Raw genomic sequence first — 27914 nt, forward strand, 5'->3', positions numbered from 1 at the left:
CATGTACATGTTTGGTAATGGAACAAAACTAATCTATACCATCTAATCATTTCAAACTTTTTTTAATTATCTGAATGTAATTTGGGAAATAGAATTTTGGCTTGATACTTTATAATAAAGTACAGAGATTAATATTCCAATCATATCTGAAAGTCTTTCTAATTTATGCCATATTTTGATTGGGGCTTGTGATAGATATTTTCAACAGTCTCCAGGGAAGCAAAATGAAGAATTGAGTGCAGATTATTCAAGATTGGTCTACAAGTTGATATATGTTCAAGTTCAATCTGTATAATTAAATACTGACTATTACATTTTTTTTTTATTTCAGCAGAGATATATCACCCCCAAATGAATATAATTTTGTGTATTATTATGGATTTGTGCACTATAAAATATGAAATATTTTAGAAATGCAGTAGAACTGCAAAAGTTTGTCAGAGTTACTAAATATATGTAAGATGTATTGTATGTACTTGCTTTATTTAATCCAGATGTTTGTATTTTGCATGCTTTCAGAGGTATTAAATAGGCAACATCAAAGAAAATTTATGGAGTAACGCAGGCAGAAGAAAATGCATAATGAAATGCTGGACAAAGACATCTTTACATTTGCTGTCAGAATGAATTATTGTTCTGAATACACATATCCCAACAGCATGAACTGCTGATCAGCTTGCAAGGCACCCAGGGCCTTTTGAGTTTAACTTCACTGTTCATTTCTATGCCTAGAATGGTTTAAAAATCTTTGTTTGTCACCCAAATATACATATTCTGGTCTTCTCCCTTCTTTGAAGATTATCACTATTTAAAGATCCAGAAAGACCCAATAGTTCTTTGTGTAATACCCATCAGGGACCTTTCTGACTTGGCAGTTTTAAAATGTATTAAGATAGGAAAAATGTTAAGGCTGGGGTGGGGAAGGAGACAGGAAAATGTTACAATCTTTTTTTCCCCATTCTCTGTTCTTTGTCTTTTCAGTGATTTGTTCTTTTTTTCATAGATAATATGTGGCATGGGGTCTTCTTATTTTATGGGTTAAAAGTAAGTTTAATTTATATAAGGGAAAAGAAGACTTTTTTTCCTCCTTTCACTGTGCTGGAGATTAATATTAGTAAATATGAGCAAGTGAGCTTTATGCACCATCACATATTTCTCACTGCAAATTCAGGGCTCAGCTCTTCATCTCTTTCTGGCATGCCAAATTTTCTTCTTAGAGAATCATATTACTATTAGAGACATTTGTTTTTAATATTACAAGTGGAGGTTGCAGGTTCTCATTCATCAGGAGACATTACAATATGATGGGTTAGTGGCTGCTTTTTGGGACTTGGTGCTGTGTTTGTTCTGCAGGGGAAAAGGAGGGAGGCGTCTTTGGGAAAAACCAAATATTTTAACACATCAAGTCTCTTCTCTAACTTTTTAGAAATAGCACTTTTAACATTAAAATCAAGATGTCTGTGAGGGTTGTGTGAATTATTGCCTAGAAATACCTTCTAACTTTTCAGCAGCTGAAGTTAATGCAAGTGTAAACACACGTGTGACATATGTGTAAACTATTAATGTCTAGTTTTCAATGCTGGCAAGTTTATTAGTTTTGATTGACTACATGCTCGTTAACTTCTGTGAATTTGTCTTTTCAGAAGGGAGACTTTAAAGAACAAGTTTAATTTATTTTAAGAAAACCAACCAAAACATCAAACTCAACCCAAACAAACAAAAAACCCCCTAACCCAACAAGTAACTGTAGAATGTTTCCTAAAGGTTTTTGTTTAGAGGAGGAACATTTCTGGTGTGACATTAAAGAAACCTGTCGGAGGTCACAAGTAAATTTTTCAAGTATTAGCATTGCCACTGGCTCCCTGCCCTGTGCAGCACAGGCAGGAAATATGAGCCAAATCATGTTTTACTGAGCAGTTCCTATGGCTTTATACCTCTACAGATTTATGATTTGCTAAGCTTAGAGTTGTGTCAATTAACTACAACACACTAAGGAGGGAGAATGTGGTTTGTGTGCTGTGATACATCCACAAATGTTTCTTAAAGAAAAACCCTGACAGCTACCTCAATGACATTGCCTTCCAGAAATGTACCATAACTTAATTTACTACTTATTTATTAGGATCAGGAAGAGGAGAGGGATGAAATTCCAGAATTCCTTGAGCCTCTTCTGGAGCTTAATGGCCAGTTTAAAGTTGCCTCGCCACAATACAATGGTCCTTTGTTTCCTCCAGTGGCTTCTGCCCCTCAGCAGCCTGCTGATATTTTGGATGAACTGATTCAAAGGAGAGAAACTATAGAAAACAGGTTGATAAATTGGTGAGTTGCAATTTAACAAAGTGGCAAAGAATATATATGGAAGAAGGAATGATTCCCTAATTATCCTTCCCTTTTTTCTTGCCTCCATTCCCTTATCCATTTTCCTTTGAGCTGCCTTGCATTTTATGTCAAGAATGCTCTTTTGTGTGCTTTTAGGTGTCTTGGTGTTTGCTGATACTTAAATGGGTTTTATTCTGCCAGGGTGGAACAAGAAATAATGGCAAAAATTATCAGTGAGATGTGCCCAGCTCAGAAAGAAACAGTGCCCAGCATTAGCAGCTCAGAGGGTGAAGACAGTGAAGTTGTAACCCCTGACATTGGTAAGTAGGAATTATTGTTCTCAGCAGATGGATTATCTCAATTTTTGGCTGATTTTAACAAGCTGTGTAGGTGGCTGTTCCCTGAGCCTGAGGGTGGATAATGCTGAACCAGTGAAACTGTAAAAAGCAGCAGTGCACACCTGAATTTATGTTGAGGCAGAGCAAGTGTTACAAGGCCGTTGAAATAAATTATCTAAAAGAAAAGAAAAAGAAGACTTAGAATAACAGCACTGTACAAATCACCATCTGTTATTGGCCATCTAAATCACATTTGGCATTTTGCTGAGCCTGTAATGTTTGTTTGCCTTTCTTTTGTTAATAGATATGTCAAAATTTACTTCCATTATGAATGTGTGACAATGGAGAGAAATGCCTTTCTCCTGTGATGTTACTGCCTTTTGCTGTTGCCTTCTTTTATGCTCCTGATTTGTTTCTCTCCTGTTGTCTATCTGGAAGATTAAAAAAAAAATCACTTTTTGCAAGGGAATGTTTAAAAGTTTATAGAGAATGAGTGGCTGCAGTACAGTACATGGATTTTAGGAATTGAGACCTGGCTGTGTGCTTCATGTTCCTTCATTTTCAGTTGAAGTCGCAGGTGGTGGAGGATTTCAGCTCTTTGTCAATGCTGGTGTCCCTGTGGACTCAGAAATGATAAATCATTTTGTAAATGAAGCTCTCAGTGAAACCATTGCAACCATGCTGGGTGACAATCAGGCTCAGAGAACAGTTCCTGATGCAAGTGTTCTTCCCAGCACAACCACAGTGATGGTAAGAGTATGTTTTATTTAAGCTTTCCCACTGAAGTTCTGAGGGACTTGGTCCTTAATTTCATGTTGTTGAAAAATAGCTCGTGTTATTTTCAACCAAAAATAGTTATGCTGTTTTCTTGCAAACAAATGAGATATGAAGAAATTAATTTCCTCATCTTAGAAGAAATGGAAGCTGACAGCAATATTATTTTTGGTCTTACGGGCTTTCAGCCATTCTTTAATATCTGTTAAAATGTCTATTAATTCTTTCTGAGTTTTGAGTTCAGTAGTTTTGAATAAATGCTTAATTGATTAGTAGAGCTTCCTGTAATACAGGATAATTTCCTGTGTTCTCTTTGATAATCAAATGACAGCTGGCTCTTATTTTGATAGCAACATGACTGTGCTGCAATCTGGTGTTGTGTAATGTCTTTGGGATGCTTGTGGAAATTGCTGTGCTTAGAAATCCAACTATGGGAGGCTTTGTTGGAAGTGGGATCAGTCATTCTGTTCTTCTGCAGTATAGTTAGACTGAAACACCTCCTCCTGCCTGCTTCAAGGGACAAATAGGTGATTCTATAGGCAAAAGTAAAGGTTTCACTGCTGAGGGCTTCACCTCAGCCATCCTGCATCTCTTCCACTCCATTACAGGTTGAGGAGGGCCTGATGTTCCTCTCAGCTTGTCCTTTGATACTCAGAAACCTCTTCTGTTGTTCATTCCACATTTACTGATGGCCCATTTGTTTCTCTACCACCTTAAACTGAAATATTCTCTGGCTGAAATGGTTGGGTTTTCCTTGCTATATACATTTGTGCACTTCAAGAGATTAGTTTTGTCCTCTTTGGCCTTTGATTAGCCTAAATAAAGCAGTCATCCATATGTGGAGCATTTTTGGCTCTTGCTGTTGGGCAGCTCTTTGATGTTTTCCAGTTTAGACTGGTTTCAAGCACAGGTAACACTAAAATGCTAATAGACATTTTTAGTACTAATGTGGTCTGCAAGATGGGGTTTCCTTCATGCTTTGTGCTGTAGTAGTGATTCTCTCCTGCCTTTATTGGAATCCCAGGCAGCTAATTATGGGGTTTTTTAAAGTTTTTTCACATTCGTAGCATGATAGCACAAGTTAAAGGATAGCTAGCAAAGTTTTTTTAATTCTTCTTTTTCCATTTGTGCTCAGCCTATAGCAGAAATTCTTGAATATGTAGTTAATGCATTCTTGACTTCTCCCTTCCCACTGTGAATTTTCCTATCTAGAACTGAATTTCAGCTGTTACTGAGTTCTTTGGTGTTCATGATGTCACACGGTTGGGTGTGAGCTGCCAAATGTGTTGGCAGGTTCCACTTTCCATGAGATATTTTAATAAAAATCATCAGCCTGAGGACGTGCTCTTCAGAAACTAGCCTGGAAGTCTTCCTATAGCCTCACTGCCTTGTTTTCTTTATGAAATGTCAGAGAACAAGGCTGGAAAAAATCTGCAAAGGTCCATCATATTCCTCCATAGCAGTCCAAACAACAGCCATCATACTTGCTTGTCAGATTTATGTTCATTGCTGTCATCTTTTTAAGGAACATCACAATTCTGTTTGTGCTTCTTTTAGTGCTTTGCTGTCTTGGTTATAGCTTTGTTTGTAATCTTGTTTTAAGATGAATTTTTGTACCATGAATCACCATACTGACTCAATTTTATCCATGTCATGGAATGTTTTCTTGCTTAACATTGTCTCAAATGCTTTATTAAAATTCATATAATAATAGAATTCATATTTAGACTGGACATTAGAAAGCATTTCTTTAATAAAAGGGTGGCTAAACATGGGATTAGGCTTCCTGGAGAGGTGGTTGGTATCCCAAACCTGTCAATGTTTGAGAGGCATCTGGGCAATGCCCTTAACAACAAATTTCAGCTTTTGGTCAGCCCTGCATTGGTCAGGCAGTTGGACTGGATGATGGTTGTAAGTCCCTTCCAACTGAAATAGCCTGTTCTGTTCTATACATAATGATTTCCCAATTTAATTATTTTAATGCCAAATTTACTGCTTTTAATTTATTTTGTCCTGGTGCAGCTTCCTAGAGGAGATAGGTCCATGAAGCAGCAACTGTTCCTGTTCTGTGATAAGCTGCCTTTCCCTCTCTTCCTCAGCTCTCTCTGGGGATACTGGGAAGGCAGGAATTTTGCACTGAGATAGTAACTCTGGTTATGATTTTTCATCCCCTCAGGAGGCTCCTGTGCCTACTCCACTGCCAACACCCCAGGCCACACCACCACCAACACCACCTTCAGAAAAAGAATTGCCTCAGGTCAAAACTCCAGATTCATCTCCATGTCCTACAGAAATGAGTGGGGATGTTCGTGAACATGAAAAAATTAAAGAAACAGGTATTGAAAATAGTAATTGAAGTTTAGAAGTACCAAATATGCTTTAATCTACTGCCTTTAATTTTCTTCTTCAAAGAAATGTTATCTCTCAGGATAAATATTCTTGAGGCTATAATTCAAGTGGAAACTCATGTTCTACAAAAATTTATGGGCTAATTTATATAGAAAGCAAACATCTTTTATTCGGTAACAGTTCTATTTTCAAAATTAATGCACATTTCTATGGTCTGTGTGATTTCTACCCCTCCCAAACCCTCCACAATTTCTCACATCAGAAAAACAGCTTTTTGCTCCTTCCTGTGCTTCTAATGTTAATTAAATCAAATGTACACTCTTCAAGTAAAGCAACTTGGTTTTTAAAATGCAGAGCAGTCTCCCTTGAGGAAGAAATTGAGGTTTTATTCTAACTTCTTCAGGTGCCAACACTGTACTTAAAAGAAGCAATTCTTAATCAAGTCTTTATAACTATCAAAAGGTATCACAAAAACTGGAAGTGTTTGGTAGAACTGACTCTCTCTGTCTGAGATTTACTTCCTGCTTTCCTTTCTGATCTGAAATTTGCCTTCCCACATGCAGGAGTTGAGGTTGCAGCTGCCACGGGCCGTGTTGTCACTCCTGAGGTCACTCCTGTCACCACACCTCCCACAGCAGCCACACCAAGCCCTCCTGCCTCAGAATGGGGCTCCCAAGCTGAAAAAAGGGAAAGTCCAAAGCCTCCAAACCCGTGGGATGGTGCAGAACTTCCTCTGGAAGAAGAGAAACCCAGTCCTGTAAATGAAGAACTGTTCTGTCCCAGGGCTGTGTGAGTTCAACAGGCTGCACAGTTTTGTCATTGCTTAAAACCTGAAATATGTATACTCTTTCTACATATACGCTCAAAAAGTCAACAGAAAGAAATGCTTAATGTGTATATCAGGAGGCATTTGAGATAAACCAGGATTGGATTTTCATTTTTTTTAATTGCTTGAAGTGCATTTTAGAGAAAAATATGAAATTGGGGCCTTTTTCAGGATTTGTCAGCCCTTGTTCATTGCCCTGCTGAACACTGTACTTAGTGAGCTTGTACCTCTACACCTGCCAGTGACAATGAAATATTGTGGTATCAGCATTTTCTTTTTGGGATTACCTCCTTGGGAATACACATGGTAATTTTTAGTTACAGCCAGAAATTCACAAATAACATTGTTTAACCGTGTTAACTCTTGAACTATGCTGTAAAATGCTGTGCTTTTGCATTTGAAAAAATACTTCAAAATTTAATTTCTTTTCAGTATTGAATTAAGAGGTTGCTCTGTACAGTTCAGTGTGTCTTGGTGTGTTCACAGTGGATGTTCCTGACCTTGCAGGGAGATGTCAGTGGCCAATGATGAAGAACCAGAGGCCTTGTTTTTACCATCTCAGCAGCTGCCAGTGAGGCCCTCTGAGCCCCTGCCCTGCAATCTCCAGGTCCCATCACCTGTGCCCACGGTCAGCTCCAGGGTGTCCACGGAGGAGAGCAGCCTCACCCCCACAGAGACTGAGACTACAGACAGACCCCTCTCAGAAGGGGAGGTGCTCTTCACCTGTGGACAGCCACTGCCTGCAGGAGGTAACCAACTGTGGAAATTAGACTTGGAATTAATTTTTTATTCTTATAAACCCTTCCAGTCTCTTAAATTACATTTCATACATTTTCTGATAAAACTGCAAGCATTAACTTCCAGTTCGTAAAGATTGACAAGAGCTTGTTGTTCTTTTTCCTGTTGCTGAACAAAACGCTGCTGTTTATTAGAGAGAAAAGATTCAATCTGCTCTTTTGTCATGAGATCAACTTGGAAAATAATTGGGACTTGTCTTGCTGAAGTACCATGTGGTACTAAGTTGTTATTGAAAGCAAAGTGTAAGAAATATGAAAAGAAATATGAAAATATGTCTTTATAATAGACATCCAGCAGTAGGAATTTCCAAATTTACTAAAAGCACAGTGTTGCACTTTTTAGAGAATGTGGCTTGAGTTTTCTGTCACGTAATTTTGCGTGTTTTTTAATAGTTGTAACATAAAATATTTTTCAGCTTTAGCAGAAGGAGGATTGTCTCTTCCAAACCTCACTGAGAGCTTATCCAGTACTCTCCGAGATGCCAATGAAATGGTAAGGAACTGTTTCATAAAAAAGCAGGGATAATGTGGATTCCACCTTGGGCATCCTGCAGAACTGGATGTGCTTTAAACATTTTCACTCACTAACTTTTTAAATTCATACTTTTAAACTGCACACTTACAAAGAGTGTTAGATTTTCAGAACACCAAAGGAAAAGAGACCACATTATACAAACTAATTTATATTTTTTAAAAGTTGGATGATTTAAGTACTTCTGTAGGTGAGAGATAGCTATTAGGCACTTACATTTCTTTATTGTTTCTAGTTTTAAGGCATCTTAGAATAGAACATTGGTATGCTCAGAGATGTTACAGCTTTGAGCCATCTTTTAATTGCTTGTGTGATTAAATTATTAAAGTAGGTTAGCTGAGGCTGGAGTTAGTTAAAGCTGCTTAAAACATCAGTACAGTTTCTTATCCAGTGCCTGCTGTAGTCAGTCCGTGGTTCTGGAAGCCTCCCAAGTCAAGGCATTCTCCATTCCCTTTCTCTTTTGGTATTCCTCAAAGACCTGGACTTTCTTTCTCTGACTTTGTGTAAAGCCACTTGGTAAGATGTGGCTGTGACATAAATTATAGGAGAGGATATGGAGAAGAGAAGGCTCTGGGGGGGATCTTACCAATGTATAAATATGTGGTGGAAAGAAGGAAGGAAGACAGAGCCAGTGAAAGACAAGAGGGAGTGGACAAATGGAAATTCAGGAAATTTGGTTTAAACATAAAAGATGTTTTTACTGTGGAATGGCCAGACACTGGAAGAAGGGCTGCCTTGAGCAGCTGGGTTGGGCTAGACAACCTCCAGAGGTTCCTTCCAAGCTCCACAAGGCAAGTTTAATGTTCTGGAGCAGGAGTCCTCTTCTCCTGGCCTGTCCTTCCTACACATTTCTGCACATTCATGGGCACACCTCACCTGTCCATAGCTTCCCATCTAATATCCATGATTTCATTCAAGTCATAGAATCAGAGAACATCCTGAGTTGGAAGGGACCCACAAGAATGATCAAGTCCAGCTCCTGGCTCTGCACAGAACTCCCCCCCCAGAACAACCACCACAGCTGTGACACTGTGCTCTGAACTGGAAGATCTTTGGGTGCTTCCTCTGTCTGTACACTTCCTCTCTTAAACTCAGGGCTTAAAACTCTGCTATCAGATGAACCTAAATTAAAGTTCTCTTCATCAGAAGAACATTTGCCTGCTGAGATGTTCTTCCCTCTCTTTGTCAGCTGGATTGTAGCTCCTTCCAGTATTTCTCCATCCTCAAACTAGGCTGTTTGGTTGAGGAGGTAATTCCGTGCTGGTGAGAGCAGCTCTGCAGCCAGATAGTTGCTAGCAATGAGGATTTGTGAGGATTTATCTGCATCTCTGATCTTTGGAGGCCTAAAGGACCTTGTTCCTCATTAAGTATTGCAGTCTTTTGTATCAAATAAAGACTGTGCATGTCTGTGGTAAAAGGAAAAAGTGTGTCATCTGTTTGCTTATTTTTAAATGCTTGAATTTTCATGGCATAATTTTTCCATGTGGAAACTTACTGTTAAAAAAAGCTTAGTTGTGAACTAAAGTAAGAATGATTCCAATTCCTACCAAAAACCAGTTTTGGATCATGTATTATGTGGATTTTTTTTGTTTTGTTTCTTTGTTCTAGGATTATGATCCTCCAAGTGAAGGGCAGGTGGTGAGGAGACTGGATAAAGGCTGTCACAGGGATCCTGTCCTGACTCTTTTAGCCAAATTAAATCAAGCACCTGTTTTTGTACAAGAAGGAATAGACCACTTGGAGGTAACCTACAGTCCTTTGCTTTCCAGTACAGTAGTTTTGAAGTGATTCTTTCCTACTCAAAAGTAGATAAAATATCCCAAGCTTATCCTTCCTGTTGGCTGTAGAACAGCTTCATGCACTTCATCCCTTGCTGGAAGTGATCCCACTTCAGTTGGCTTTGTTCTTGTGTAAAACTCCATAAAAACACTGAAGTCTCAGTGTTGTTATAAACAAACTGTACATCCTGTGTACCTCGTTTTCCAGGTGTGTGTGTGACTGTCCCCATGTCCCAGGTTTGTCCTGTCACTTGGAGTACCAGGGAATTTTCTGTCACTTCAGCAATACAGGTGGAATGTTTAACAGTACAAATGCACTGCATTTAACAGCCACAGGAGTGTTTTAGGGAGCTATGAAGAGCAGCTCAGCAAGTGTTTACATGTACTTTGCACATGCTGTTGATACTGATCTTGGAACAAAACCTCAAAAATTCCTATTCAGTTGGCAGCAAAAAAACAGACTCACAGAGAAATGTAATTATCTGCATCACAATTTTTTTGTCACACATCTGAGTTATTTCTATGTTGGAAAATAGCAGTTTGGACTGGGTGTTCATTGTAGCTGACATAGCTGGAGGAATGTTTGAAGGAAATGAACTCTGAATACTGCAGTGTGGTTCCTGAACACCTTTACTTACAGCAGATCTTGCTTTTTTTGTGATGCTACTGATGCATATGCAGTTTCTTCCTTCTGTCTTGGTCAGTTTAGTCTGAATAATTACTAACTTGACTCACCTCCTTGGCTGTTCCTTTGTCTTTCTTTATTTTGCTAACGAGCTCCAGTGGCTGGACTTGGTGAAAAGCTTTCTACAGTGTTAACTCCCAAGTCTGCCTGTAATTGCAGTGACATTTTCTCATCAGCACTGTCAGTTACAAATGCAGCTCTAATTTGCTTTTTCCCTTTCCCATTGTCACGGACCACTCAGTCTGTCCATACAAGGCACTCATGAAACTCCCCCCAGGTTCTGGCAAGGTGTGTGCAGGTGTCCCTTCTCCTTTAGAGGAGAATCAGTACTCTCCTGGATGTTCCTTGTTTTGCCTTAGAGTGATACTGTGTGTGTATTCCACCTGTTTTCCTACGTGGAAGCAAGCTGGGTTTAACCTGCAGCTTTGAAAGTCAGGATCCAGGGAACCATTCCTATTTTTAGTGCCTGCCAAACCTACTTGAAAATTGAAGCTTTTATCTGACATGCAGTGCAGAGTCAATAGCTTTTAGATGCTGCCAGTGTTTCAAGGTCAGGCAGTCAACAATGGCCAAATCTATAACATCAAAGGCTTCATGTGCTAAAAATATAACTTAGGTTCTGATTACGTTGAGATACCACTAACAAAATAAATGATGTTTGGCTCCAAGTGTTTCTTTTCTGTCCAGTACTGATAGATGAAGATCTTAATTTCAAACCCAGATGATACCTCCAGGGCTTGTTTGTTTTATCCATTGTGAATAGAATAAACTTAAGTTTATAAATGCTTTCAGGGTTAATGTGATTAGGAAACAATGCCTGGGTTTGGAAGATTCACACTGGGTTTTTATATGTGCTGTGATTTTGGTGTTCTCTGCAGGATTCTGATGGCAGTGTTGGGGAGTTCAGTGAAGGTCAGAGACCAAGGCTGACCAGAGTACAAGAGAGAATCCTGATGGGACCTTCCATTTTTATGGACCATCCAGCTGCTCAGAGCTCTGGGAACAGACCACACCACGGGCTCCGTTCCGTATCTCCAGGGCAGGTTGCCCAAATTGGAGGTACAATTAGAGTCTTATTTCTTCTCTGTGACATTTATGTGGATTTTGAGGATTTTCCGTAACAAAATCTGAAATAATTGCAGACCATATGTTCAAAATCCCAAATTTACAGGCAATTCCTACAATGAAATTATTAGTGTTCCTGTTCTGAGAACTGGATTTAATTCAGACCTTGTCTTCACTCTTCTTAGCAATTTTCTACAATTGGAATAAAAATCATGGCAAATACCCACTTGCCTACACAAAAGTTCCCTTGTAAAGTGTGTGTTTTATTCTTTTAAGTCAAATTCAGTTCTGAGAAACAGATGGAGGCAGTTTCCACTGGACAGGTGTTAACACCAGCAGTTCAAGCTACTTCTCTCTGTCCCCTTGCACAGCACTCCTCTTTGCTTTTATCACTCCATCGTGGTGATACTGTAGTGGCTCATAAATGGCAATATATTTTAGCTTCATATATTCCTCTAATGATATGGAAATAATTTTTTTCCAGATGGATAGCTGAGCCACACACATCTTGTACAAAGCAGGGATAAGTTGCTGTGGTAAAGCAGGGAAATCTGCTTCTTCTCAGCTGAAAGTAGTGCTTAAACCAGTGGTCCATTCTTCCTCTCCCTTATTTTTTATCCCAGTTCCTCTGTTGTTATCTGAAAATATCCTTCTATACTCGTTTAATGTAACTGCTCTTTATTTTGACTGTAGTTTTAAATATGTTTAAACTAAACTGAAATAATTGCTAAGCTGTTGCAACACAAACGTGGTTGCACTGATTCATCAAAAGTTGTGTAAATTAAAGTAATCAAACAGCTGGTTTTCTGTCCTTTTAATTTTCACATTTATGAATTTGACAAGAGAAGCTTATCTCACATTATTAACCCTTGACCAGTAGGAAGTGGATTGAAATTGAATGTGTTTAACACGTGGCAAAAACAATCTTGGAGAAATAAGAATATTTGCTTGGTTTTGAAGTGATTAACATTTGAACTTTTAAACCAGCTGTGACCTAACATTTTGGACAACTACACCAGTGTCAGCCTTGAAAATATGTGCTGGTACTTTATATATTGTCAAACTTTTGCTTTAAAGTAATTCGTTGGATGTTGTTTGGAGATTGGTTCATGAGGCTCCCTGAGATAAGAGATTTCTCCAAGTCACTTGTTTGATTCTGTGTTGGTAGAGGACAGTCAGCACTAAGGATACTGTGATGTAGCAATAAATCAGTGATCAGATCATCTGCAGATCACAGTGCAGGACAAAGGGGAATGGTTTTAACTAAGAGAGGAGAGATTTAGATTAGTTGTGATGAAGAAATTCTTCCCTGTGAGGGTGGTGAGGCCCTTGCCCACAGACTGTGGCTGCCCCATCCCTGGCAGTGTTCCAGGCCAGGTTGTACAGGGCTTGGAGCAACCTGGCTGTGGCAGGGGGTGGAACAGGATGAGGTTTAAGGTCCCTTCCAACTCAAACCATTCTGGGATTCTGGGATTTCCATGGTTCTGTTGGTCTCTAACGGTGCTCAGGACCATGGAGTTGGAAGATGCCTGTTAATGGGAGAGCCTGTCTCTGTCTGTCTGTCCTTACATCCTCCTTACCCAGATGGTCCATAGCTGTGTCTGGCATAAGAGGGTTGCATTTCCTTGCATCTTTAAAAACAAATTTTTAATTTATTTAATTTAATACAGGATGCCCTTTGACTGTCCTGTAAATATCTTAACATTTTTCACACCAGCTCCTGCATGTGATGATAATCCACTAGCAGTGTGTTTCTCTACTGATTTTTAAGCTCATCTCTCTAAATCTTGAAATGTTGTTTTTATTGCAGCATGTTTTTGAGAGGAGACAAGTGCCCTGGACTAACTACCATAGGGGGATGCCCTGTGCTTTTACATAATCTTTATAATCCCAGACTGAGCTCTGTTGCATTCTGATGATTTTTAATTTAGCTTCCCTCCCTCCCCACCTCTGAACACAGCACAGTAAATCATTGCATTGCTAAGGAAACAACATTGTATAAAAGCTTGGATCTGCTTTCAAGACAAGAGTTGTTTTTATATCAAGGAGGAACAGAAATCCTTGTTTCTAAATCCTTTTGTTAGTGAAGTCAACACTGAATAGAAACAATCTGGTTTTGGAGGGAGGAGGGTGGAAGGAATAATCTGTGATTGTTTCCACTTTCCGTCCAAACCTTTTTTCTCTCTCCCCTGGAATGTGAGATTGCCTGTCCTTCAGCCTCTAGTGCAAGTCAGCTATTTCCTGGTAGCTACAACAGCTACAATGCAGGTCCAACATTTTATTTGATAATTATTTTTAGGGCTGATACTAAATAGTAGCTGCACCAGTGGGTGTCAGAGTTCACATATTTCAGGGTGTGCATCTCTGCACATGAAACCTTGCAGTGGATACTCAGTTCCTCTTTCAGAATGAGTCACTCACAGAGATATCTGTAAGAATTTTGGGGACTGTGTGTCTGTGGGTTGTTTTCAGTTTTGTGACCAGTTTTTATTTGTATTATGGAAACACAATGTCCATTTGTAGGACACAGCAGGTGTTGGTACGTAACAGCATCTTGATGATCAGTCATTTATAAATCCTTGTTTCCAATGCTTAAAGTCAGGGATACGAAAACCAACATGCAAATGAAATGTGGCACATGCAGTCTTAAAGTGAACAATAATTACAGTTAATTAAGCAATGATTATAGTTAATTAGGCTTAAAAATCATTCTTTGGCTCTGTATGATAGCAGAAGGCTAAAGTTAGTTCATGAGCTGTCAGTAAATTTTTCATAAAGATGTTTTACACACTTACAGGCTGCAAAACCACGATAAATGTTGAATTAGAGAGCAAATTATTCCTTTAAAATAGACTATATACAGGTTTCTTTTAGTTCATACAGGAGTGAAACATTTTAGTGAAGAAGCTTTTCCAATTTCTTTCCAGTAAGTGTGATAAACCTCATTAAGCATATGAATGTACAGCTCTGAAGCTTTCTCAGATGCTGCCACATTAGAAATCTACAGATGATAAAGCTGATTTATTTTTTCAATTTCCACAGACATGTATTCCTTATTTCATTTTTATCCCCACAAGAGCAATTTAAGGGATATACAATGAGCCCTGTAAGGAGGAAATCATTCTCTTTAACACTGCATGTCCCACTGTGGGAAGTTTGAAAGGCTGCACATTCTGCCACATGAGTTGACCAGGAGATTATGGCTCCAGCTCATGAAGGAATTTTTTTCTCCCAGCAGAAATTCTTGGAGATGCAGATACAAGTCCTAGTCCGATGCTTTTGGCTGAACTGGAGTCACAGCCAGGTTCAGATCCTGCTCTGCCAGCAGCCCAGCCAGGCTGCAGAGTGAGACCACTCCCAGAGGATCTGTCCCAGGTGAGTTGGAAGGATTTTTGTGCCTAGTCAGAAAGAGCAAACTGAAACCTGGGAAAACAAATTTTCCTGTTTCACTATCGTGCCTGACATGACAGAATTGGTGCATTTAAAGTGACACATTCAGCTGAGGAGCTGGAGTCAAGGTACATGTGTGCAATAAAGGTGATTGTGTTTCCTGTGACAAATCCTGATAATATCCAGTCTATAAAACTCAGACCTTCTTTTTTATCTTTCCTGCACTTCCTCACAGCTTCACTGGTCTCACAGGATCCAGTCCTATACATAATTCATTGGGGCATTCCCATGTTTTAGGGGCACAGTCTTTCAAATGCAGGATAACACACATCATGGATATATGATTGAGGAAGTGCCAACAGAGATTTGGCCTCAGAGTTGTAACCCACTGACTCAGCATTTCAGGAGCTTCATTTGTCCTAATAGGGGCAGGGTTGGAAAGGCAGTAAGGATGATGAACCTCAGAACACTTAAAGGTAGAGGGAACATCCTGTTGATCTCTGATCCAAACCTAGACAGGTAAATTTTTGCTACTTTATTAGTATGTGCTGTTACCTAGCGATGATGGTTTATTTGCTAACTAGAGATAAATTCAAATAACAAGTGGCAAAAGCTAAAAATGAAGTGGCAGACTGCTGTCAAATATGTGAGGCTTCACAGTGTGTTTGAAAGTATTATATACTTACCATGGTTGCTGTGTTCATGGATAAATTCTGTCCTTCCCTGTTCTGTATTAAAAATAACCTTGTATCTTGTATTAACCTGTCTTTGGGTTTATGTTTTTGAGCTTTGATGTGTATTGTGCCATTGGTATCCGAGCAGTTCTTAAATTTGCCACCTGAAGTGATGTGTTGCATCTTCAAAGAAGATTTTATATGTTACACATCTTTCACTTTGAGCTCACCAGAACAAACTTCCTTTGAATGACTGTGCACAGGCAAAAGTGGATTCTAGCCAAAAGTAATAGGGACAGAGGGGGTGACACGGGTGTCTTTCACAAAAAATATACAGATAGTTATAAATTATCTTACCCTTTATCTGTAGGTAGTTATACATTATCTTATCTTTAGAAAGTTTTTCTCACATCTGAACCCTTAGTGTGGCTTTTTTTTTTTGCCTGCTGGCATGTAGAACTCGCCCTTCCCTTCAAACCATGCAACCAAACCCCAGAACTTTGTGTGGTTTTGTTGGGTTTGGTTTTTCCTGAGTGTGGTTATTCCTGATGGAAGACTCTAAATCACTTTCTCACAGGATAACTTTTTATCTTTTCTATGAGGTGATCATACTTGTAAGTGATTGCCCCATCCAGGAGAGATGTTTACTGTGGTTAAGCCATATTCCATAAGATCCTCTACTAGATCTCTACATCCTTCTCTGAAATGAATAAATAATCCCTGTACCAGGTGATTTGCAAGCTTGTTGTGACAGCATTTGTCTGCCTTGTGACAAGGATGAACCTTTCCCCTGGTTTAATTAAGGATGGCATCTGTATGCAGCTCTGCCCTTGGATCTGCCTTGTCACCTGCCTGCAGGAAACAGATTTTCTGGTAACAGAAAGAGAGCAAGAGGTACTCAGGCTTTCAGGGTGATTCATTCATTAACGCAATAATCACTTCAAACTTCTTGAAGGATTTCCTCACAAGTTAGTCACTGACTCACATCTTGTTCTTCATCTCTGGACAGTGTTTGCCTTCATTGAAATGAAACTGTATCACCCACAGACAAAGCCAGAAGACAAATCTATTTAGGAGCAAAGTTTGCTGAGAGACCTGAGAAAATGCAGGATTTCAGATGGTGTCCTGCTGGGCCTTGGGCTTGGGAGGTGATGGCAAAGCCTGGGTGGTTTCTGCAGCCTGTGTGAACAGGATCCTCGTGTCACGGAGGTTGTGGCAGTGATGTGGAGCTGCCAGGCTTGTTTCCCTCCTGGCACTGGTGTGTAGGTCGGGTTTTCACCAGCAGAAAGAGCACGGAGTTTTCACACAGGACACAAACAAATGCCTTTTAGTCACGAAGAGTGAAGTCTGTGTGGTCACTCAGTCCAAAACAAATGGCTTAAGTCATACAGGAATTCTCTTATCTACCCAAATTCCTTGGCTGCTCCTCCATTTCTGGCATTAGATTTTTTTTCTTTGAGATTTATATATGCTTTTAGCCACTGTTAGACAAAAAGCCAGACTAAATGTGTCTTTACTTTGACCCCTCCTGTCCATTCTTGTGCAACAATACAGGAATTGACTGTTATTTGTGGCCATTTTGCCCCCATGGTCTTGGCTCTAAGAAGCAAGAGAATGACTAGGAGGAAGCTGGGCTCTTCCTATTCTAAATAAATAATTTTGATCATGGGAGGGACAGGAACATTGAAGTCATATTTGCGTGGCTACACATTCCAGAGATGGTAAATCTAAATCATTTGAAGTCCCAAATGCATTGTTAAAATCTTAGAAAATCACTTGGTTGCAAAATATTTTCATAATATTCTTTTATAAGTATGGATGTTTTTATACAATCCACATTTTTCAAGTGGGATTGTCACTTTGGTATTCTCATTAGCTTTCATTTTAGCTTTCTAACCTTCAGGAATGCATAATTGTAGGTTATGAATCTGTGTTATCTCTCAACTTCTATTTGCAGCTCCGTTCAGTTTAAACTGAGTTTTGATTTTCTCTATTTTAAGTCCAATATAAAACAAAAAAAAACCCCGAAACCACACTTCAAATAGACCCATGAGAACTGTTATTCTGCTGACACTTAGTGTAATGTTGGTGTCCTTCAGCCATGTTTCCATGAGACCTTCACGCTCTCAGAAAATAATCTCAACTCTTTCTCATCTTGTCTGCTTTAAATTTGTCTGTCTTAAGAGAAAGCTTAAGTCTTCTAGACAGGCACATAATGGCAGTGGTTTTAAACTGACAGAGAGCAGGGTTAGATTAGAGATTAGGAAGGAATTCTTCCCTGTGAGGGTGGGGAGGCCCTGGCACAGGTTGCCCAGAGCTGCTGTGGCTGCCCCATCCCTGGAAGTGTCCAAGACCAGGCTGGATGATGCTTGGAGCAACCAGTTCTAAAAACATGGCCAAGGAAATAAATTTTAGACTTGGCCTGCGTTTTCCAACCTGTGTGCTGAAATTTTTATATTTCTTTTCTCTTTCATCTTTCTCTTGTTAGTCAGGAGCGTAGTACCTAGGGAAACATTCTGGGTATTGAAGAAAGCCAGAGAAATTTTATGTTCTTTCCAGTACATGCTTTGAGTAAAAACTGAAAGTCTCCTGTGTCTTCAGGTCTAAATGGGACTTTTCCATCCATGCCTACTGCTCCCAGGATGTTTGTCTAGAGGGAATAGCTGTAATAGGTTAATTCAGAGCTGAATTCTCTTGAAGTCAAATGTAAAGAGAACAAGTGCACATTCAATGAATCTTTAAAAACTTCTTTGGATGTTTCTTGAAGCTGAATGTAATCTTGCTGTGCTTTTTCATCAAAAGTGAGATTTGTAATGTGATTTTAATGTATGATATGTAGGAGGAAAGCCAAGGAGCTGCACACGTTGAGACTGTGAGACCCCGAGTTATCTTTGTGAGAAGGAAATCTGAAGAGATGCAACAAGAAGGTAAATCAATGTCAATATGCAGAGTTCCCTCAGTTAAGCACATCACTTCTAAGTATTGTTGAATACTGACATAATAGTGCTGATTTTTTAAAATTTGGTTTTCATTACTACAGCATTTCCAGACATTTATATGTACATAGTGTATACATGTGTACAAAGTTCTGGCTGTATGTGTACATAGTTACAATATTGTTGGAGTACACTGAAAGGATTGGAAATTCAGCCTGGAGAAGAGACAGCTCCAGGGAGACCTTAGAGCCCCTTCAAGTGCCTAAATGGGCTCCAAGAGAGCTGGAGAGGGACTTGAACAAGGGCATGGAATGGCAGGACAATGGGCAATGGCTTCACACTGACAGAGGGCAGGGTTAGATGGGATACTGGGAAGGAATTCTTCCCTGTGAGGGTGCTGAGGCCCAGGTTGCCCAGAGAAGCTGTGGCTCCCCATCCCTGGAATTGTTCAAGGCCAGGTTGTACAGGGCTTGGAGCAACCTGGGATAGGAGAAGGTGTCCCTGTCCATGGCAGGGGTTGGAACTGGATGACCTTTAAGGTCCCTTCCAACCCAAACCATTCTATGATTCTCTGAATGAATCTGTATGTAAGTCATCAGAATCTTGGCAATTAAGTATTTATTTAAATTTGTATTTGCCAAGAGCATTACAATGTGCATTTTCTGTAGTCAACTGAATCTTAATTGCTTTATAGAGTGCTGCTCAGCAAATGAGATGTTCATAATGTTGTGATAAAGGGAGTGGCTCGTATGCTTGAGAAAACACAGGAGTGCTACAGGAGAACTGAAAGATAATATGAAGTTAAGATTATGCAAATGTGGAGAAAAAAAGATATTTTCAATGTTAAAATGATCTGGTTTGGGATGGGCTTCAAACTGGTGTGTAACAGATACTGATTTTCTGTTGTGAAGGACACTAAATATTATCTGTGCTATTTTTGGAGGTTTCTTAACAGTGTGTGTAAAGGTGTTCAGGATGATGAAAGAGAGGGAGAAAATATCTTCTGTTTATTGTAGTTCAAGTCAGTGTTGGAATAGCATGAGCTGTGCACATGACTGCCATGGGTAGTTGTTTTAGCAGATAAGTTTGTGGAGGTGCTACAGTGAGATGTGGAGCAGTTTTAATCTTAACATTCTAAGAACAAGAATCTAAAAACCTGCCTGTCTACAGTATATGCAATTATAATTGCTCCACCCTAGCACAGAGAAATTCTTCCTTCAAGCCCTTTTAAAAATAATTCTTTGAACTTCTTCCATTTAATTTTTTAAGAACATCTCATCGAATTCTGAGGGAATTATTTTGCTTCAAATATTTAAAAGTGGTAAGAAAAGCCCCAGGCCAATGTTATTGGTCGTGGGACTTGGAACCTAATTTCAAAACCATGGTTTGCATATGAAGAAAGTTATGAATAATGTAAAAATTATAGTGGATAATTAGTGGAAAAGTTTCCAGAGCTGAAGTGGCATAACTTAGTGCAGGTCTCTGTTTACCTATTTTTACCTCTGCATTTATCTCTACTGTAACCCAGGGAATTTGGGCATGGTCCAGCTGTGTCTGTCAGCTGAAAACGTGTGACCAGGAGATGGCAGTAGTCAGTTTTCTTTGAGAGAAACAAAAAAAAAGTATGATTTATATACCAGGATAATTGAAATCTCATTCAAAGTATACATATTTAATAAGCCAATAAAAATCTCAAGGATTTGCAAATGGAAACAACTGCCTGTCAGTTTTAACCAGGATGTCTTCTCTCTCTAAGCTTCACCACAGAGACCTTAATCAGGCCAAAAGTTGAGGGTAAAAATTAATAAGAAAAAGGAAAGCTTGCAACATGATAAGTATAAGTGGGTTTAAGTAAATACAACATTTTAAAATTAAGCACATCTGTTACTGTGAGTTCAAAGCACCTTGTTTATAAAAGCTTTATGTCAGATGGTTGCCTTTGCTGGGATAGCAAGGGACAAGGAATGCTTGCCTGGAAATGGAGAAGTATTTTGGAGCATTTAGGTAGTTTTTCAGAGTTTAAAGGGTAAGTGGTTGGATTGGTATTAAGAGTTTAGGAAATTCAAAGCCCTAGATGAAGTGTGAATTCACAGTGTTGGGAGAAAAGAAAAATTGTTTTGGACTTCGAGTCGGATGTAAAAAAGCCATTTTTATTTAATTGATAAGTACATGACAGGATTTGATTCATCTTTCAATGGCCATAAACATATATATACATTAGAGCTTTCTTTTGTTGTTTAAAAATTTCTGTGGTCTGCAGTGAACATGTGTTTTTACTGAAAGAAAGTTGATTGATGGCTTCTAATGAAAGTTGAAGTTCAGGACTGCTACAATATCATGCCTGAAAGGGTAAAGTCTCCTGAAAGTTACAACTGAAAATCAAGCCTGGGTGTATTATTAATTGAAATGTGTGCCTTCTCTAGACACAGTGGAGACAGTGGTTTGAAAATGTATAGTTGTAGTACATAATATACATGCATATATATTTTTGGCTTTATAATACCCTTTAATCTTTGTACCGTTCTTTCATATATCTTCATGAATTTAATATGATAGTAATTGTTGTGGTTGGTGAATGCTCATATTTCCAGAATTTAAACATTTTCAGGCTTACATTAAAGGGATTCAGAATTTTCAAAATTAAAATGAAAGAACAGGTGGCAATGCTTGAGTGCAGAGCATTTTTAAACTTCAATATGAGCAGCTCAGAGGTAGATGTATCTTCACTTAATTATCTTCCTACAGCATAGACTCTCAAAGTGGGACCTGGAGAGAATGATTTGATGATAGTAATTCCTTTTTATCTCCAGCTAGTGAATTACATTCAGGCAGTGTAAATATGTGGGAAAGGAATATTGGGACACTAAGCAATTGGCTTTGCTGCCACAGAGAGATTGCACAACTGCTTGTGGGAGGAGATGATCTGTGCAATAAATGAATAAGAAGACAAGAAGCCCTTAAAACAATCTGTATAAAAACAAAAATTCCATAGTCCTTGTTCAGTATTGAAAATGGGCTGCTTCTTTGTTAACATTGACATTAGGCTGTATTGAAAGCTGTAATACTGAAAATATGGCTATAACTGAATACTTCTTTGTCTTTCTTCTTCAGCCAGGAGTTGCTCTGAGTTAGGTTTTGGGTTATTTTTTCTTAAAACTGTTGTGACGTGAGGAAAATCTATAACAGATGCTTCAAGGAAGGAAGAAGATTAGGATAAGGCTAAAGGTCTTTCTTTTTTTCTTAGAACTGGAACTGTTTTGGTCAAACTCCATGACTATTCTACTGGAAGTTTACTTTTCCCTTAATATCCTGCTGTTTCTTTTTTTGGCCTGAATTTCTCTGAAGGCTTTTTCTAAAGACTCTCCATACCACCCTGGAAATAGCAGCTAGTGAAGCAAACCAGAGCTCTTCTTCCACACTGTAGAGTGAACCACCACAACCTGAGAGGCAGAAACAGTTTGTGCAGCCTGTATTGCTCCTTGAATTTGCCTCATTTCTGAGAGAAGATCTTGGAAATTGGAGCAATGAAATCACTTAGCTGTAATTAAGGCATTTTTCAGGCAGGTGTTTTATGTAAGTTTTTTTCAGTGCTTCTTCAGAATTCTTGTCACAGACTCACAGAATGGTTTAGGTTGGAAGGGACCTCAAATGTCATTTAGTTCCACCCCCTGCCACGGGCAGCAACACCTTCCACTAGACCAGGTTGCTCCAAGCCCCATCCAGCCTGGTCTTGAACTCTTTCCAGGGATGTTTCTGGTCTATTTTTCCTCTGGTTTTCCTATCCAGTTACCTCACTGTGCTATCAGGTAGCTCACTGACATCACTCAGTTAATGTATTTTACATTTGGGCAAGTCAGGCAATGCAAAGCTGCATTTCCCACAGAAGCTCTGTCTTTTCTACACTAGTCATTAGCTTTCAGGTGCTCCAAGTGGTTTAGAATGCCAGTTCTCAAGGAGGTTTTGTTTATTCTGCACATGTCCAAGCAGTTACATGATAGCCCATGCAGTGGAAAACATGCATGTGAGTAATACGTGTGCATTTTGCATAATATCCCACATAAAATCCTCAGTAGCCACACTTAAGAGCTTCTGGTTTGAATTCCTGTAAGTTGATATTTAGCTGTTTTACAGTACCTTTGGAACAGGAGCTTTCAGTTTCTTGGCTTTTGTAAATATTATTTCTCTATTAACAAGTGTCATTTATATCTGTGGCTGCTTCTTTTCCCACTGAGTTACTTCAGTTATTTTTCAGAAAAAATGTTAAACGAGAAGTTGGACTTCTCATAGCTTAAGGCAAAGTCTTGTGTGAATTTATCACTGTGGATTATGGTGTCCTGCTGTGCGTGTGTTCTGCTGCTGCTTCAGGCTTGAGTCATGAGGAACCAAACGCCAGGAACTGCTGTGGGTTTCATGGGACCGTGCACACCTTTGTACCCATTCCCAAAAGATCACTTCCTGGGTCTCATAGAGCTGTCATTTCTTCCCCTCGCTTATTTGTCCTAAAGGTGTGAAGAATAGGAACTGCAAGCGGGTGAAGCACAACTCTGGTTTGCTTTTCAGACTCCTAGAATGTAATTTGATTTTTTGAGGAATCTAGATGAATTGAAATCCAGGTAGTCAGATGGAGAAATTACAAAAACAAGACAACGCAGTTTATACTTGAAGAGAACAGTACCAAGCAGTGTCATATTGCTCTGCAGTCTGAGAGTTTCTTGCTGAATGCTGTGCTCAGGGAGAAGGGATTCTCCTCTGGAGGCCAGTTCCACACCATGTATTTCCCAGTCCTTTTCCTACAGATCACTTGGCAATTTCCTTCAACTTCTAAGATGCTGAGAGTCAGTTCTTCTCCTGCAGCTCTCCTTAAGTGTCACAGAGGGATACAGCTCTCTCTGCTGCAGTGACATTGCTGTGACCTTGTGCTGAAGCTTTTGCCATGTGCAAAGGCAGAAAACTTCCCTTTTTAGCCTTCCCTTGGTGCCTGTGCTGATGGTGCTTTACACCCACCACGAAATCTGCACAGCTTTTTGTATTCTCACATCTCCCTCATCCAGTCCTGAGGAGAATTCACAACTGGATGTGTGTACGTGTGATCTCTGGAGGGAACTATTTTGCACTTTTCATACAGTAAAAAGAAGAAAGCCTCCCTTTTGAGAAGATCTTTGTGTTTAAATACACTTATTTTGCTGAATTTCAGGGTGTGTTCCTGTACCAATCCCCTCCCCTGGTCTGAACACAGCAGCAGGGATTTTCAGTGAAATTCCAGCACCAGATGGGTTTTTTCTGCAGAAAGGGAAAGAAAAACTTTTTCAAAGTGATGTGATCACTACTGAAAGTATTATTTCCTATGGAGACTGTCAAATATTTAGACTCTTTGCTTGTCCTTATTCAGATTTTCTGGGGCTCAAAGTAAATATTCCAAAATCTCATCTCATTCCCTCTTCAACCCTGGATTTTAAAGGATTGCAGGTGATCTAATCCAGTGATCTCTGGCATCCCTCTAAGTGTGTTTTGTAGATCATAAGTTAAACTTTGGGGCAATGCCAACATTAAGCCTGGTATTTCAGTCATGCATGGGGTCTGTAATGTGAAAATATTGAGGGACCAGTGCCTTTTTCATCCTGATAAGCTGAAAACCTGTGGCACTGCTGCACAAAGCACCAAGTGTACATTTGGATTTTGTCCTTTTTCGTAGAATCATGGAATCACAGACAGGTCTGGGTTGGAAGGGACCTTAAAGATCATCTCTTTCCAACCCCCTGCCATGGGCAGGGACACCTTCCACTATCCCAGGTTGCTCCAAGCCCTGTCCAGCCTGGCCTGGAACACTGCCAGGGATGGGGCATCCACAGCTTCACTGGACACCCTGTGCCAGGGCCTCCCCACCCATACAATAAAGAGTTTCATCCTAATATCTAACTTAATCTACCTTCCTTTGTCTTAAGGCCATTGCCCACTTTTCCTATCACTTTATGCCCTTTTTACCTCAAAATATCATGTGGTGCCTAGTCCAGGTGCCTACTGAGGTGCCTACATCACATCACCCAGACACCAGAAGGTTCAGAGGATCTTCTGTTCTGAAGTATATCTTAAAAATGTAAAGAATTTTATATCCAAATTAATTAGAATTTATTTTTTCAAAATTAATTCATAATTGCATTTATTTTTTAAACACTTGTGATTACCTGGAACCAAAGCCTTGCAGTTCTACTACTGCGATTCTCTGTATTTTCCCTTTTCTTTCCCCTTTTTGCCAGTTAGGGTGGGGGATTTTTACAATTGTTTAATTGTTTGGGGGTTTTTGATATTTTGTTTCATTTCAGGGTGTCTGGTACCTTGTGTCGCTAGTGGCCAGTCATATCCTAGGCAGAATTCTCCTTAAAGGAAGGGTGCCTCTTGCTGCTGCATATCCACTCTTAGGACCTGGAATGTACTAGCTGAGAGCTCTAAATTGCTATTTCCACTTTGGCAGCCTACCTTTGATCTCTCACCAGTTCCAGTTTTAGTTGTATAAATCCATCTATTGTCAGCCTGTCGGGGGGTCAAGCTCCAATGTGAGGCTTTTTCTTTTGTCTAAGACTCTCATGTGGTGGTGAATCAGCTGGAGTTGCTGTGGGCTGCAAACAGGGGATGGTCTTGATAACAAATATTAAATACAAGTCTCTGATCTCCTGGACACTACCACACTCCTCCCCAGTCTATGGAAATTGTTGTGCCAGGACAGCCTTTCTCACAGCCTGTCTAGGATTCGTAAACTCACTGGGATCTGACTGAAGCAGCTTTGTATTGAGGATTATGATTTGTATGCACTTTTACAAACTTACAGTAATTGCTGTTGCCTTCATTGTAAAGAGCAAAAAATAAACACACACAATAAACCCCTTTAATGGGCACTGATCCCACTGGCACTGATCTTGAGCAACTCTGAATAAAAGCAGATGGTGGCAAGCTGACTAGGCTGACCTGCTTTCCCCTTTCATGCAAACATTGCTTATATAAATGGGGGACACACACAAAAAATTAATGGGCTTGGGCAAGCCACCTAAGGACAGAGACTCCCCATGTACTTAATGCTTACATCAGCCCCAGGGCTGTTTCCAGTTAGTTCTTCTCTGGAGGGAGAAGTTTCTCACAAATTAGTGGTTCCACAGCTCTGAGCCCATGGTTTAACAAGAAAGAACTGATGTGTATCTAGAAAGTAAGCATGCTTAGCTGTTCTGTGGCCTGTGTGTTGTGGTAGGTCATGGAAAAGGATCAGAACAGTCTCTCCTGAACCTGTTGCTCATTTATAGACATATAATTGAGTCTGAAGTCCCTTTGCACATCATCTTCTGTCAAAATGTTGTGAAGAGGCATTCAATTTTTGTGGTCTTGTACTAGTTTAATTCACATGCCTATTTGTTAGCAGTGATGGTAAAAGAATGTAAATGGGAATCCTGGTTGTTCTAAAGGATGTGCCTCAGTGTGTCACTGCAACAAGAAGTGATCAGAGGGCTGGAGCACCTCTGCTGTCCTGGGAGAGCTGGGATTATTCAGCCTGGAGAAGGCTCCAGGGAGACCTCATTGTGGCCTTCCAGTACCTTAAAGGGGCCTTATAAAAGGGAGGGAGGTGGACTTTTTATACAGGATGGGGGGCAATGGTTTACAGCTGAAAAGAGTCAGGTTTAGATTAGATGTTAAGAAGAAATTTTTTGCTGTGAGGGTGGTGAGGTCCTGGCACAGGTTGCCCACAGAATCTGTGGCTGGCCTATCCCTGGAAATGTTCAAGGTTGGACGGGACTTGGAGCAGCCTGGGACAGTGGAAAGTGTCCCTGCCCATGGCAGGGGGGTTGGAACCCGATGACCTTTAAAGGTCTCTTCCAACCCAAACCATTCTTTGCATTTGTGATTCAGAGAAATAACATTCCCTTTTCAGCAGGGCATTGGGTTGCAGTTACTGCCTCCAGGATTATGCTACAGTTTCTCACATAGATTACAGCCTACAAAGGCAGTTTCCTGAATAAGATACATTTACACTCCTCAGTCACTCTCTGGGTACAGCCTGGTACATCAGTGCCAGCTAAGCTGGAGTCAGGAACCATTCCAGGTCTCAGGTAGACCTGCTGCCAGCTGGGTTAGTTCAGTTGGCACATGTACCACAGGATCTCCTAGGATGACCATCCTTATTTGGATTAACAGTCATTTAAGTAGGTCTCTTATCTCCCTTTTTTCTTTTTAGTTTCTTTTATAAAAGGCATCAGTATCAGAGCAGGAAGTCTTGATGCTTTTGGGTGCTGGCAACACATTGCCTGGATACTGTTTGGTGACAGGTGAAGACAAGGAGTATTACAAACACAAATTTCAACTTGGAGAAACATATATAGCACTGTGATAGGAGAAATGCAGGCTTTATGTCTTCAGTATGTGCTGAGTTTGTTATATTTTTCTGGTTGGCAGGGAAGGCAGATGTTGCCTTTTATAATTCAGCGGCTCGTGCAAGTCTGAGAGCAGCGCAACAGAAGGAGCAGCTTCTGCTCTCCCTGCTGTGCTGGGTTTGCTGAGCCCTGGGCAGAGGCAGCTGGACTCCCTTCAGCTTTACCTGTTCTTAAATTGCTCTCAATTCAGCTTTTTTAAGCACTGCATAAAACCTGGAAGGAGCCAGCTGTTAGTGCGGGGGGTGGCTGGGTAGGAGAGAAATCCCTAGGACATGAGTGTGTATGAGATGAGTGATGAATAACTCACAAATTCTGACTATCTGCTGCCAGACCTCTTTTACAAAGCAGACTGGGGATTCACAGAAGCTGTCATTCTCAGATGATAAACTTTTTTTCTTTTTCTTTTTTAATGCTTTGTAAATTTTTGGCACTGCTAGGAGAGGTGAGGCGCAGCTGTAAAGTTCTGAAGAGAACCAAGGTGGCCAATAAAGATGGATATTTAGATGATTTCTGTCCACAATCAAATCACATTTTTAAAATTCTATTGCTTATTAGATTGTGCAAGGGCTTGTCTTACAGGCAGTTTTCATGCTGGTGACCAGTGTTGTCACTAGGTACTTTATTTGCTTATTTTTCTAGATACTTTAGGAGCAGACAGACCTTTGACTTCATGCACCAAAGGGAAGCCAGGTTTGTCCAGCTCTGCCTTCTCAATACAGTGGTACAAAGACTGCCTATAATTAAATATAAATATAGGTTTCCAGTGCCCATGGGATTAATTTCTTAAGAATAGGAGCCCATGAAACTTTCAAGTAAGGCAACAGCATGGACTAAATGTTATCTAGGATGTCTTCCAAATGAAGAACACTGTGTAAATAATGGTAATGCTACTCTTTGATAAGATGCTGATTTTGAGAAATGCAGGCTGCCAAAGTAGCATTCTTGTTAAAAAATAGGGTAAGAGCTGGTGAGTGAAGATTAAAGTTGTCATGCGTGACCTGTTGCTCAGTGCTGAGGCTGCACATGGGGCTGTGTTGTGT

At 39.9% G+C, this 27914-nt stretch overlaps 1 protein-coding gene across 3 annotated transcripts in view; it reads left to right on the forward strand.

Annotated features, from left to right (window-relative positions):
- KIAA0586 (KIAA0586 ortholog) overlaps positions 1-27914 on the forward strand; it is a 68248-nt gene that overhangs the window by 24222 nt on the left and 16112 nt on the right. For 2 of the 3 annotated variants that reach the window (XM_048307364.1, XM_048307366.1), the window contains exons 20-30: positions 2123-2319; positions 2521-2639; positions 3223-3407; positions 5608-5767; positions 6344-6569; positions 7114-7355; positions 7820-7896; positions 9544-9678; positions 11277-11457; positions 14699-14838; positions 18367-18454. In XM_048307364.1, coding sequence (XP_048163321.1) covers positions 2123-2319; positions 2521-2639; positions 3223-3407; positions 5608-5767; positions 6344-6569; positions 7114-7355; positions 7820-7896; positions 9544-9678; positions 11277-11457; positions 14699-14838; positions 18367-18454 — 1750 coding nt within the window. The remainder of the gene's footprint in view (positions 1-2122; positions 2320-2520; positions 2640-3222; positions 3408-5607; positions 5768-6343; positions 6570-7113; positions 7356-7819; positions 7897-9543; positions 9679-11276; positions 11458-14698; positions 14839-18366; positions 18455-27914) is intronic. The other variant, XM_048307365.1, reaches the window with a different exon arrangement.

Source organism: Corvus hawaiiensis, chromosome 6, assembly GCF_020740725.1.
Source record: "Corvus hawaiiensis isolate bCorHaw1 chromosome 6, bCorHaw1.pri.cur, whole genome shotgun sequence".
Taxonomy (NCBI): Eukaryota; Metazoa; Chordata; class Aves; order Passeriformes; family Corvidae; genus Corvus; species Corvus hawaiiensis.